The sequence below is a fragment of the Prionailurus bengalensis genome, chromosome F2 (assembly GCF_016509475.1).
Source record: "Prionailurus bengalensis isolate Pbe53 chromosome F2, Fcat_Pben_1.1_paternal_pri, whole genome shotgun sequence".
Classification (NCBI taxonomy): Eukaryota; Metazoa; Chordata; class Mammalia; order Carnivora; family Felidae; genus Prionailurus; species Prionailurus bengalensis.
The window spans coordinates 81,717,610-81,731,554 of record NC_057353.1 but is presented as its reverse complement, the minus strand read 5'-3'; the positions used below and the strand labels follow the sequence as shown (position 1 = coordinate 81,731,554).

General features: G+C 62.8%; 1 protein-coding gene across 11 annotated transcripts in view; it reads left to right on the top strand.

Annotated features, from left to right (window-relative positions):
* TSNARE1 (t-SNARE domain containing 1) overlaps window positions 1–13,945 on the top strand; it is a 153,391-nt gene that overhangs the window by 56,856 nt on the left and 82,590 nt on the right. For all 11 annotated transcript variants that reach the window (XM_043601905.1, XM_043601903.1, XM_043601900.1 and 8 more), the window contains 3 exons: window positions 658–735; window positions 1,580–1,649; window positions 12,176–12,266. In XM_043601905.1, coding sequence (XP_043457840.1) covers window positions 658–735; window positions 1,580–1,649; window positions 12,176–12,266 — 239 coding nt within the window. The remainder of the gene's footprint in view (window positions 1–657; window positions 736–1,579; window positions 1,650–12,175; window positions 12,267–13,945) is intronic.

Genomic DNA, 13,945 nt, shown 5'->3' with positions numbered 1-13,945 from the left:
GTGGGAGGCCCGTGTCCGGCCGCGTTCACCGGTGCGACGCCGTCGCCGTGCTGTCGCCACCAGCTCCTTCTCGAGGCTGCGTGGTGCTCGCCGTGGGCTCGGACCCCACGTCGTCAGATGCCGGCCGTTGGGTTGTCGCTGCCTTCTTTGTGTTAAAAACGTGTGTGTTTATTTTGAGAAGAGTCACCGGAGCACGAGCCAGGGAGGGGCGGAGGGAAGGGAGAGGGGATCCCAAGCCGCCCGGCCGTGCTGTGGAGACTGGATCCCGTGAACCGTGAGATCATGACCTGAGCAGAAATCGAGAGTCGGACGCTTAACGGTGCTTAAGCGGCCGCCCCCAGACGCCCCTGTTGGGTTGTTTCTGTTTTGTGACATAAATAAAGCTGCAGTGACCTCGGCTGTGCAGGCTCTCGTGTGGGCCTGGGCCCTCGTTTCTGTCAAGGGCGCCCCATGTGCAGGTGCAGGGGCGCTGGGGGCAGCTGGTACCCGGGTGGGGCTTTTCGGAGGGGCCGCCCCTGCTTTCCTCCTTTTCCAGGGGCTTTGGGTGCCCCGGGGCGGGCTTGCTGTTCCCTCTCTGACACCGTGGGGCCACCCCTGCTGGGAGGGTGTTGCTGCCCCCGCCCCGTGAACCTGTGTGCTCCCTCTCCTGTCTTCTAGCCACCCAGGTGGACCCAGGTGACCTCCAGGAGCTGTTCCAGCAGACATCGGCCAGCGTCTTCCGGATCAACTCCAACGGTGAGTCCGTGGTGGGCCCAGCCTCACCCCTCCCCACCTGGCCGCCCGGGCCACCGAACACGCCCCAGGAGGTCGAGGCGACTGGGGGAGGTGGCGTGCCCGCTGCCCTCCCCTGACCCGGCCACCCTGCAGCCCAGACCGTGTCATCTCTCTTAGGACAGGGTGGCCTGAGCCCTGGGGCCTCAGGGCGGGGCAGGGCGGGCCCGTGTGTGCTCCCTGGCCAGGCTGCTGTGATTTGGACGCATCCCCGGGGTTGGGGGGGGGGGGGGAGGGCGGCCTCAGAGCCTCCCTCAGACTGGCAGTGCAGGTCGGCTCACGGGTCAAGGGTACTGGGGTCAGGAGCGACAGTCATGCCTCACGGGGCTGGGCCAGGCCTTATCCTTATTAGCTCCTGCAGATGATGGCGGGGGGGGGGGGCGGGGGGGGGGACGGAGGCAGGAGGACACAGGGACACAGGGGTGGCTCGCCGCACTCTGTGGGTGAGGGCTGATGTTTGCCCTGAACCCTGAGTTCTGTCAGGCCCGCCGGAGAGTGCTGACCAGGAGAGGAGAAAGAGATCCCCAGACCCAGGGGCCCTGGAGGCTGAGGGCCCTGGAGGCGGCTCCCAAGAGCCTTTGCGCCCACAAGGGCCTGGGGGCCTGTGCCCGAACAGGGGGAGGGTCCCTGCCTGGGAGGTTCTGCGGGGCTGGGGCTGGGCCGTGGCAGAAGCTGCCCCCAGTCACCTGGGTGGTCTCCCTGGCCTTGGCCCCCATGTCCTGGGGGCCCCCCGGCCCTCCTCTGCTGGAGTCTGGGGGTCTCCGCGGGAGGTCTTTCTGTTCCTTATGTCCTTCCTTTCTCCTGGCAGTGACCTCCTTGGAGCAGAGCCTCCGGTCCCTGGGGACACCGAGTGACACGCAGGAGCTGAGGGAGAGCCTGTGAGTGTGCGATCGTGTGCGTGGCTGTGGGCGTGCCCGGGTGTGCCCTGCACCCCCTCGCACGCCTGCCTGTCCACGTCCCGGTGCGGCAGCTGCCCGGACCCCACACCTGCCCCACACGCCCGAGGGCCAGCCTGGCTTGCGCCCCGAGCCCGAGGCCGCGCGTGCTCGGCGTCACCCTCTGGGGGGCACACTCGTGCCGCCTGCACGTACTGGACACACGGGCTGGGTTGGAGAGTGGCTTTGTGGTTTTGACTCTGCCCCCAGGGGCTCCTGTTGGGGTTGCCTAGAGGCCGGCCCTGGGTTGGATTGGGTGAAGCAATGGCCTCGGGTGAGTTCCTCTCCTGACGGAAAGGCTTCTCGGGGGCTGGGTCCCTGGGGAAGAAGGAAGGGGACCTCTGCAGGGGGGTAGCCTGACTGGCAGGGGGCAGGGGGCAGCTCTGCTTATGCCCTGCCACCCTGGGCCTGGCGGGACATGACAAGGCCGCCACGTGGTCCCGGCATGGCGTGGGTTGGGGGGCACCGAGGCGGGGTCCTGAGACTTGCAGTGAAGCCGGTGTTCCCCCTGCCACCTTCTTGCCAGGGGACCCCGGGAGGGTCCTATGTGAGCCTGAGCCTCCTGCCTGGGAAAGACGATGGTGTGGATGCCGGAGCAAACGTGCTCGGGGGGTGTGGGCCGCGGCCAAGACCTCATGTCTCCTCCTGGCAGTGATGTCCGTTGGAGAGGTCACGGCTCCCTCTGTCTGTTTATTCACCCAGCCACCCACCCACCTCACCCACCCACCCGCCTGTCCTCCGGCCGTCCCTACGGGCTGCCTGAGACCACTCCGGCCAAGTGTGGGGGTCCAGAGCTTGAGGCAGCTGAGGGCCCTTGCAGATTTTCTGTGCAACTCTTTTTTTAATTATTCTTTTTATTTCTTTTTTAAAATAACGTATTGTTTTCTGATTGTGGAAGTAGCATATGCTCATTATAGGAAATTTGGACACACAGGATGTCTGAGGAGGCACTGTTAACATTTTGGTATTTCCTGCCAGCCTCTTCCCAGATCCTTACGCGTCTTGCAGATTTGGATTTCAGTGAATAATGTTCCGGTCCCGCCTTTTGCTGTTAGGGTTCTGGGGTGCGTGTGCCCTTCATCACACACTAAAAACACGTTCTGTGGAGTCGCGGAGGACACTGTCCAATGTGCGTAGTTACTGCGCTGAAACCTGGAGCCGTATCTGTGGCTCTTCCCGCTGGTCAGCTGCATGACCAGACCCCGGGAGGGCGCTGGGGTTGGTCTCTGTGTTTGCCTGTTCTGGGGTAGGTCCCTGAAGTGGTGTCCCCTGGGTCAAGCGATGGCATTTTCAGGGCCCCTGGCCCTCAAACACGTTTCCTGGGCTGGTTGCCCAGCTGGCCGAAGGCCGATGTCATCAACGTGGGTCTGGAGTGGAGAGCTGGCTCCTGCCTTCCCGGCCGGACTCTGGGCCTGCCCGCGGTGACTGAGGGCTGTGGGGGCCTCTGCCCCGTCCGCCTCCGCCTTCAGATGCAGCCACTCTGGCCTTTAGCACCTGCCTGCCCCGTACCCCCTTCCCTGACCATACCCACCCCACCCCCCACCCCCACCTGGCTCCTCCTCCCAAGGGGCAGTTCCCAACCAGGCTACAAGCCTGGAACCTTCCAGGGCCCCATTCATCGTGGACTGTTAGTGTTTTCTGAACGATGGAGACCAGCATAGGGGGCCAACCAGCTCTGTTTTCTCCACATCGACATTCATTGGCTTTTTTATTTTGCCAGATAAGGACATTTTAAAAAGTCCATTATGGCATCCGTTATCGCCATCATTTTGTGAAAGGCAAGACATTTCAGTGCGACGGAAGTAGATGGGATCCGGTCTTGGGAGAGAGGACGTTCCTTCAAGATGAATAAAGCTAGTGACCTGTGAACCTCAGGGCTGAACGTGATTTTCTCGCCTTGCACGAGACAGGTGTGGACTTGGCCATCTTTGTCGGGACCGTGAGGGACCCTGCCTTGGGCACACCATCGTAGGCTCCCAGGTTGGCCAGGGTGGCCGGGTTGTAGCTCTCTCTCCCCCGTGGTGTGAAGCTAGGTGACAGCGGGACCTGGTTTGTCTGTCTCTTGGGGGTGTCACCCAGAGTGCTGTTGGACAGATGGATGGTCATTCCAGGAGCCCTGATGGGAAGTCTGCCCGCGGTACCCTCAGCCTTGAAACCACGCAGCGGGGCGGCCCTGGCTCCTGTCTGTAGGGTCCCAGGCACGGTGTCTGGATGACCTAGCTGTCGTCAGCCTGGGTTTGCAGCCGACAGGAGGGCCCCCAGCTCCGGTGCTCTGCTGGTCCCGGCTCCTCCGAGCAGGCGTGGGGCTGGGCGCACTGGCCGAGTCCCATGGTGGTTGACGCCCAGACAGGCCCTCCCCTCTGATTCTCACGGCGCCATCTGTGAACGGGCTGTGGGCCCCGGCCTCGCTACGACGGAGCGAGGGGGTGCCGGGGCACTGGAGGCTGCAGTGAGCCGGGCTCCGAGCGAGGACGAGTGTACCCAAGGAGCAGAAAGCAGACGCAGGTGGGCGGCCCTGCCTGGGGTGCACAGGGGGGCACGCCAGCCCCCGCCTCCCACCCTTCCACCTTCACGGGGGGCATCTCTTCTTCCGGAGCCCGCCTGGTGCCACCTCCCTCAGGGGCTGCAACTCAGCTTCCTCCACCAGAAACACCTGGCCTCTTGCGTCCTGCTCCAGTGACCACAGATGGCCCCGGGCCGTTGTTCGGGTAGAGGCCTGAGCCCGTGAAGCAGGGGACCCTAGGGATGCATCGGCCATCCCGCCCTCCAGCACGGCCTGCCTCTTCTACTCCAGAACCCCTCCCTCGGCGCACCCCCACAACGCCCCATGGTGCTCTCCCCCCGTTCCCTGTCGCACCCCCCAGCACCCTGCCGCCTCTGGAGCCTGGTGCCTGGGCCGGCTTGGCCCTAGACCCGTGTGCTGATGGGCTATGGCAGTGGGGCGTGGGGAGGGCCAGCCTGTCCTCTCCCGGCTGCGTGACAGGCCCTGTAACCTGGGTGGGCCCGGACCCTTCTGGGTGATGTCCTGTTGGAGGAGGCAATGATGGCGTCTGCGCCTGGTGCTGGGCCTGGCCCCACAGAGATCCAGTCAGGCCTGGCTGTAGCCTGATGATGATCCAGGGGGCGGGTGCAGGGGGTGGGTGCACAGTGGGAGCAGAGGGTGGTGTGGGGAGGGTGGCAGTGCTCCTGGAGGCCCTGGCGGCCGCTGGGCCCACAGCTCAGGGTCCCTGCTACAGTCGCCAGAGCTCCAAGCCCCTCCCTCCCCGTTGCTGGAGACAGTGGTGTCTCGGGACTGAGGCCTGTGTGTGGGCGCTCAGCAATCCACCGGGTGTTTTGTGGGGTCTCCGCCTGGAGATGGGCTGGATGGGGCAGGTGTGCATGGGGGTAGGTTGGGTGGTGTGGGACCCTGACCCATCCTCACGGGGGTCTCGGCAGTGCCCCCTTCCCTTAGTAACCGGGCCGTCCCACCTGAGTCACAGGTACACAGGTGCACATTTGATAATGGAGGCCACGGCTGGCGGGGGCACCTGATGGGGTGCCGAGGGCCCGGTCCCATCCCTGCAGCCGGACTCTGTTCGCATCCCAGCCCCGGCGGCCACCCTCCGTCTCCCTGGGGGGCTTGTACCCTGAAGGAGGGAGGTGACCACCCAGTGTTCCGTTCCTAGTGTGTGACAGAGGGGACCCTCTCCCTGGGGCTTTCTGACTGGCTGCCTCTGGTCTGCGGGGCTGTTGCCTCACCCTGTGCAAGTCGAGGTGGCCCTGAGCGGGGGTGTCTGTGAGAGACGTCTGCCCAGCTGCCGCCCAGGGTGCAGGGCCGAGGCCCAGGGTGGGGGGTGTGCAGGGAGGGGGTGGGGCTCTTGGCCCAAGTGAGCAGCCCTCCCTCTTCTCCCCACGGCAAGGATTTGTGTGTCAGGATGGGCACCCAGGGGACCAGGGGGGCCTGGATCAGGGTGGTCCGCACCACGCGGGCCGGGGCTCCCGGAGGGGCTTCGTGCCGACGGCCCGGTGCTGTTGCAGGGGCACTGGACAGGCTCTGTCCCTCCTCTTCCCAGAACTCAGACCACCCGAGCTTCTGACTCCAGCCTTTCCACAGCTGCGCAGATGCCGAGCTGGAGTTTGCTCGAGAACTGGGGGGAGGGGTGCCCTCTGCAGCCCCTCTGCAGCCCTTTCTCTTATCGCTGATCTGTGATGGACCCTGATCACCTGGGCTGACCGGAGACCTGCCCCTGACTCCTTGGTGCTGCCTCTGGGGTCGGAGCCTCACCGACCAGGTCTTTTTTTTTTAAGCACATGAGGAAGCTGAGGCTGGGGAGGGGAGGGCTTTCTCGGGGCCACGAAGGGAGAGCAGAGCTGTGCAGGACCGTTCCCCGGGAAGTGGACGTGGTGTGCACCTGTCGTCTTGGGCCTGGAGACGCCATGGGGACTTGGACGTGATGTTGGGCCCCATCTCTAGGGGAAACCGAGGCCAGTGGGGCCGAAAGCCACAGAGCTGGTGCACCACAGGTCGGCAGGGCCAGTGAGGAGGCCTGTGCTGCCTCCAGACATCTGGGACTCTGCCAGGAACACTCAGAGCTGAGGCGATGCCACAGCTGGGGGTGGTGCGTCTGGAAGCTTCTTTACTGACGATGGGCCCAGCCAGGGTGGCACCCGCAGCGTCTGCACACGGTCTCTTGTGGCATGGCGGCCTCACGGTGCTGCTTCAGCACAGGGCTCCACGCAAACGCTGCTACAGAGACGGCGGAGGTGAGCCCCCTGGACCAAGGAGAAGGGACCCGCTCCACCCCAGGGGGAGGCTCTCTTTCCAAGCTGCCACACGCTGTAGAGCACAGTGGTCGTGGCACGTTCGAGGAGCCAGGAGGAGGGGCCTGCAGCCGAGTGAGGTGTCCGTGAGGTGGGCACAGGGCCTTGTAGGCCTGGCAGATGGCTTGGGCTTTATTTCCAAAGCAGTGGAAAGCCAATGGAAGGTTCTAGAAGGCAGTGGTGTGATGGATGCAGGCTGTCACTATGGGTGGAGGGAGCCCCGGGCGGTGCCTAGAGAACTGCCCCCTCAGCCTGGCAGGTCAGGGGCTGTGGACAGACCCCTCCACCCCAGGCAGCCAGGACCCCGGAGCATCCCCGACGACCAAGCAGCTGTGAATTATGCAGTGCTGCGGGAGAGGCTCACCCCTACCCGCGGGCTGGGTATAGCCAGGCTTCCAGGCTCGGTGAGCACATGCTGGGCACGTGGCTGGGCCCATAGAGCACGGGCTGTTTCCTCCTGGTTTCCCCGAACCTGCCCGAGGGCACAGCCCCAGGATGGCGGAGCCCCCTTCTGCCCGGGCCTCCTGGGGCTCTTGGATTTCGTGGGGAAAGGGGGCAGGAAGGGGAAGGGGTTTTTGAAAATATCCAGGAAGGACTGGGGAAGGTGCACGGGGACTGACTGTCGGATTTGGCAGAAGGGAAGGTCCCCGTGACCATGAGAAAGCACGGGGTGCGTCACATTGCCCCACGTTGTGGCACAGACCCGTCCACTCCTGAGTACGGCCGAGTGATCTTCCATTGTGTGGACACACCCTGCCGTGGTCCCGATGCTCGTGCCCCTCCAAATCCTTAGGTTGGAACTAAGCCCAGGGGGACGGTGTCGGCAGGCGGGGCCTCGGGGAGGCGAGGAGGTCCTGGGGTGGAGCCCTCGTGGGTGGGGTTAGTGCCCTTGGGAAAGGACCCAGAGAGCTCCCTCGCCCCTTCCACAGACTTGTCTGGCTCCCTGAGGCCGGGGGGCGCCTGGGTCCTGCGGGCTGCCTGCCGTGTGTCCCGTCCCGTGCGCCCCTGAGGTTAAGCCCCTGGGAGTGCCGCGTGGGTAGGGGTCCTGGCTAATTTATTTGGTTTGATGATTATCCAGGTCCAGCACCGTTTGTTGGGAGGATTTTCCTTTCCCTGTTGAATACTTGGGCACCTTTTTCAAAACTTGCTGGACTTGGTCTGTGCGGCTGTGTTTCGGGTTATTCTGTCTCATTTACACGTCGGTCTGTTCAACGGCACCACATTGTCTCCATCACCGAACCTTTACAGGACGTTCCGGTGCCAGCTGTGGACGCCTGCAGCTTTGCTCATCTGCGGATGGAGTTGTTTTGGACACTTCCGGTCCTTGGCATTTCAATATAAATTTTACAGTAGCCGGTCAGTGCTTGAGTTTTCAGTCCTGCTGTAATTTTTTTTTTTTAATTTTTTTTTCAACGTTTATTTATTTTTGGGACAGAGAGAGACAGAGCATGAACGGGGGAGGGGCAGAGAGAGAGGGAGACACAGAATCGGAAACAGGCTCCAGGCTCTGAGCCATCAGCCCAGAGCCCGACGCGGGGCTCGAACTCACGGACCGCGAGATCGTGACCCGGCTGAAGTCGGACGCTTAACCGACTGCGCCACCCAGGCGCCCCAGTCCTGCTGTAATTTTAATTAAGATTGTATTGAATCTGTAGACCAGCGAAGGGAGAATTGACATCTTTACGATCGAGTTTTCCAACCCGTGAGTGTGGTCAGAATTTCTTTCATTTACGTACTCTCCTGTTTAGCTGTTCCTCGTAGGTTAGCATGTGTTTTGTCCAATTTATCGTTAGCAATTTCATACTTTGTATACTGTTACACAAATTATTACTGTTTAAATTTCACTTTCCAGTTGTTGGCTACAAGTACGCAGAAATGCCCCTGATTGTGTGTCGCCCTGTGTCCTCGGACTTTGTTAGATTCTCTTCATCTGATTGAACAAGTTCCATTCTTTTTTTGAGTTTTCTTAGAGTTTTCATAGTGAATCGATGTTGAATTTTGACAACCGCTTTTTCTGTATCATGTATTGGGATGGTTTTCTCCTTTCAAAATTTTATTCTGTGAATATGAGAATTTCATTAATTGCTTTAAAATTTTTTTTAATGCTTATTTTATTTTTGAGAGAGAGTGAGAGCACGTGCATGCAAGTGGGCGGGGGGCAGAGAGAGAGAGAGAAAGGGAGAGAGGGAGGCACAGAATCCAAGGCAGGCTCCAGGCTCCGAGCTGTCAGCACAGAGCCCGACGTGGGGCTGGAACCCACGAACCGTGAGATCATGACCTGAGCCAAAGTCGGACGCTCAACCGACTGAGCCCCCCAGGTGCCCCTCATTAATTGCTTTTGGAATGGTAGGCCAACCTTACGTTCCTTGGATGAACTCCTCTTGGCCACGATGTATCATTCCTCTTACGTATTGTTGGATTCAGTGACTCTGGTGTTAAGGGTTTCTGCTCCTGTGTTTGTGAGTGATGGGAGGTGTTTTTTCTTCTAGAGTCTTTGCTTGGGTTCTGGTGTTGGTGTAACGCTTGCCTCAGGAGAGGTGAGCAGTTCATCGGTGTTTGGGGAGCATGTGGTGTTGGTACAACCTCTGCTTTAAACATGTGGTGGAGAGGCCGTCTGTTCTTGGGTGTTTGCGGGAATGTTTCTAAGAACATATTTAAGTCCTCTGATAGAGACAGAGCTACTTAGGTTTTCCCTTTCTTCTTGAGTCAGTTTTGACGGTTCGTGCCTTTGGAGAAATTTTCATGTTTTGTCTTAGTTATGAAATCTGTTATCATAATAGATTCATAAAACCTCCTAATAAACTTTTTCATGTTGGAGCTGGAGTCCTGTTCTCTCTTTTAGTCTCAGTATTGGTAATCTGTGAGTTTTTTCCTCAACTTGTCTAGACAGAGTTGTGCAGTTTGTTTTATTTTTGCATAGTTGACACGGTGTTTCGAGAGCTGTGCAGTTTTTTGGTACTTTCAAAGAATACCTTGTGATTTTATGGATCGCTTCTGTTTTTGGTCTGCTGTACTTCATTAACTCCTGAGCTTCATCGTGTCTGTCGTGTCTCTCCTCTTCTACCTCCTTTGCGGGTGGCGGCTGGCTTCTCGGGCAGCCGTAAGACATTCATTTTCCGTCTTCCCTGCTGTGGGCAGGTGAGCCCCGCTTCCCCTTCCAGGGCCGCTCGCGCCGCGTCCCGGCTCTCGTCCCTTGAGTTTCATTTCCTCCCGCTTTCCCTCTGTTCGTGGCGGCACAGGTGGCCTGCATCAGACGCCGCTCCGCGCTGGGTCTCTCGATCGGGTTCCTTATTAAGACGAGCAGCATGGAGGTGGGCCGCGTCCAGACGTCCCTGTGGCCCTGGCTGCCTTGCCCTGACTGCTGGCCACACCCCCCCCCCCTCTGGGAGCCCCAGTCACTTCTGGGGTGTGCTGGTTGCCATCCCGCTGCTTGCTGGGGGCCTCAGCAGAGTGGTGTGGTGCCTGGGAAGGGCCAGGTTGGGTAGGGAGGCCTCGCTCGCTGCACGAGTGGTCGCCGTTCCTGGGGGAGACAGCTCACCGCCCCCAGCACGGGAAGCGGCCGACCGTCTCCTCACACTGTTTCTGTGTTCTCGCTAGAGGCTCCGCGGAGCCGCGGGCATGGCTGGGCGGGAGCGGGGGCACTTTGTGACCCTTTCCCTGCCAGGAGTTTGGTGGCATCAGGGAGGGCAGAAGTGGAGAGGGCGGTGGGGGCGGGGCGGGGGTGGGGCGGGGCGTGCCTGCCCTTCCCAGTTCGAGGAGGCGCTTGTCCCACTGTCCCCGCCGCCGCAGCGTCCTCTGTCCAGGCGGCTGCGTGCACCGTCCGTCAGGGTGTCTGAGGAGGTGGCGGTGGGGCATGGGCAGCGAGGCAGGGGTCTGTCCGGCACGTTTGGAACAGGGGGCCGTGGGACCGTGTGACACAGGTGGGGACTGCACTTCCGCAGGAACACACGCGGCCACGTCGCGGAGCTCAGGGGTCCGGAGGATGTGGGGGAGCTGCGGGCACCGAGGGCGTGGGGGGGGCCGGCGGAAGGCGGCCCGAGTCTGGGTCAGGTCTGAGGGCCGTGCCGCCCTCAAGAATGAGAGGAGAGAGGCTTCGGGAAGAGCGACCCCAGGGTTTTTTCTGGAGGGACGGAGCTGCCCCGAGCTGCCGTGGGGGGGCCCGCGGTGGGTGGGCCGGGAAGGGCGGTTTGGGCACGCAGACGTTGAGATGTCCGCTGGACCTCCGGGGCTGTTGGAGGGGCTGGGCCCGAGTTCAGGCCCAGGTGTGGGTGTGACTCGGGGACAGCGGCACACATGTGACTTCAGGCCCTGAGGCCGCATGAGAACACCCAAGAGCCGAGACCAGGGAGTGAAGAAGGTGGTCCAGGGTCTGAGCCCCCAGCTGAGACACAAGGAGGTCAGAGGGACGAGGGGCCGGCTGAGCACCTTGAGCAGGATGGCCTCGAGCTGGGAGGGCGCCACGGGGCGTGGGAAGGAGTGTGGGAGCCATGGGGTGGGGGGGCAGTGTGGGCACCAGGGGGTGGGGGGCAGTGTGGGGGCCACGGGAGGAGGTGCGGCAAGGTGGATGGAGGGCTCAGTGGTGGGTGCGACCGTGTGAGTGAACCCTTCCGCTGGCGGAACGGGGCTCACACGCTGCACCCCCAGGCTGGCCTGGGGTCTCCTTCCCATCCTAGTCCCCCCTTCACCTTCCGGCGTGGGCGACTCCCCCTCTTTATGCCACACGCTGGTATGGCCCACAGGCAGGGGCCAGGGACCCAGGCCCACGTCTGCCAGGCGTCCACCGTGTCAGATGGTGCCCCCGCCCCCACCTCTGCCACATGGGGTCCTGCAGGGAGCAAAGGGGGGCGTCAGGCTGCAGCTTGAAGGGTCAGGAGGGCTCTACTCTGGTGTCTGTTGGGCCCAAAGCCAGGCCAGGGTCCCTTCCTTGCCCCACGTGTGCCTGCAGAGGCCCCGGGGCTGGGTTTGCCACCCCGCCCCCACCCCCCCGGCCCAGTGTCACTCCATCCAGAGGGACAGCGGTCAACCCAAGCAGGTGAGGGGCTGGTCTTTTCAGTCCCTTCCAGGTCACCCTCGGAACCGTAAACTGTGAGCGGGGGGAGGCTCGGGCCCAGCCTCCCTGTGCTCCTGGGTCAGGAGGTGGGAGTGTCCCCCCAGCCCACAGAGCCGTGGTCCCAGGCATGTGTGCGGCCCCCCTGCTCCCCCAGGTTCCCGACTGTTGCTGACCCTGGCGGGGGGTGGCCCTCTCCCCAGGGAGGGCTCGTGGCCGGCCTCCTCATGCTTGCCTGTGGGGTGTGGGGCCGCCGTGCACAGAGGGGCTCCGTCCCGATCCAGGCCTCACTCCTATCATTCTCTCCCCCTTCCTCACCCCTGTCTCTGCCCCAATTCTCTGCTCCCTGCTGCCTTCTCCGTCTGTGGGTGTGTCTGTCCGTCCCTCTCTGGGCCTCCAATCCTCGTCCCCTCCCGTGGCCGCTGTCTCTTGTGCCTCTGGCTCTTTCCTTCCTGCGATTCTCCCCTCCCGTGTTCTCGTTCACCACGCGTGTCTCCTGCCCTCCCCTCCCCCTGCCCTCGTCTGTCTGGCCACCTTTCTGCTGCCCCTGCCCCCACTTCCTCTCCGTCTCCCCCTCCGTCCGTGCTGGTCCCGCCCCCACCCCCACCCCGTCCTGGCTCAGGCACGCGGCGCAGCAGGGGACCAACAAGACCGTCGCGGCCAGCGCCAGCGCCTTGAAGCAGATGGCGGAGCTCCTGCGGGGCTGCTCCCGGGTAGGTGGTCCTGGAGGCCGTGGGAGGGGGGCCGTGGCAGGGGGCCCCGGGGACGCTGACGTGCCCAAGATGCCCATGCCGGCCTGGGATCGGCCAACGTGGCTGCACGGGCCGGGGCTCAGCGCGCTCACTGGGCGCCCACCGTATGCTGGGCGCTGCTGTGGAGTCCGTGTCCCTGCTGGGTCATCCCGACGGAGATGGATGAACCTTCCCCCCCCCCCCCCATCTTCCTGCCCCCCAGCCTGCCACCCCTCACCCTCTTTGTCACCACCGTCATCTCTGTTCTCGCCAACGCCACCGCTCATCATCAGAGCACAAGCATTACCGCTGTGGTCACAACTGCCCCTTCACAGCCCTGACCCTCATCACACCTCCCTGTGGCCCTCCCCCCTGCAGCCCCTCCCCCATGGCCACATCCCCTCTGTCCTGCAGCCCCTCCCCCCACAGCCCCTCCCCTGTCATCTTCACCGTTGGCCTTACTTCCCTCCACCCCCATTTGCTAGGTCAGCGCACCCCTGTCTGCTGTCCCTCCCCGCCCTGCCCAATCCCCAAACGCTGGAGGGCGCTTGTCACGAAACGGTAAATACCCTCAGACCCTCAGCCGCCACAGAGCGGGATCGTGCTCTTACGTTGTAGGTTTTCCCTGCTCGTCACATGGTGCCGGGGCCCCCTCACGCTGCCTCGGCTGACGCGGGTTCTGGGGACGCTCAAGTCCGGCCTCCGCAGAGAGAGGCGGGACGCTGGTGAGGAAGGCGCACCGTGGCTTTCCGGTGAAATGCCCGAGATGCCAGCCGGGCTGCCTGAGGTCCGCTCAGTGACGGAGGCCGGTGCAGAAGCCACGCGTTGTGTCGTGTGGCCCCGTTCGCACAAAGGGTCTGCAAGACGCAGACCTGGGCCGACCGCAGGGGTGGGGGCTGCGTGGCTGGAGGGGAGCTGGGAGGGTCCGCGGGGCCCCGGGCGCTCTCTGGGCCGGTGGACGGGGGCACGGGGAACGGTGCTTTTGTGGTGTTGGCCACGTGTGTGGCCTCCTCACGCGTGGCGTGGCTCTTTGCTCGTGGGCTCCGTGTTGCCTCCTTCATCCAAGAGCACGTCTCCGGGGCCTCCCATGCGCAGCTCTGCACGCCGCATCCGCATTGGGCGCTCCTGGACGTCTGCGCATTGCTGTTCCCACCCCCGTTTATATGGAAGGACCCTGAGGCTGGGAGAGGGCCCCGCCCAGAGCTTTGCAGCCCCAGGGAGGAGCCTTGGCTAGATCGCAGCCCTGGTCTTTCTGGGGCCAGAGTCCGTGGTGTCATCGGTGTGCACCCTGGAGGCCAGGGATCAGAGCTTGAATCCCTTGGGGGTCAGAGGGATCACTTCTAGCCTAAGGTGTCCTTCCTTGTGTCCAGCCACCCGCCCACGTAAGAACCCAGCACACGCTGAGCACCTACTCTGTGCCCCTGGGAGAAGGACACAAGTGGGGTCCCCTCTGAGGTGCTCGTGGTCCCCTGGTAGCACACGTGGCCGGAGCGGCTGCAGGGGCTGCTGTCCCCGCAGAAGAAAGGCTGTGCCCTCACATGGGCTGCTGCTGGGTCTCACGGACCAGAGAGCCGGAGGTGTTTTCTCAGTGCCTGGGCTCTTAGCTCTGTCCCGAGGTGCGCGTGTGGGGCCCCTCGCAAGGGCCTGAGCCGGACGCTCAG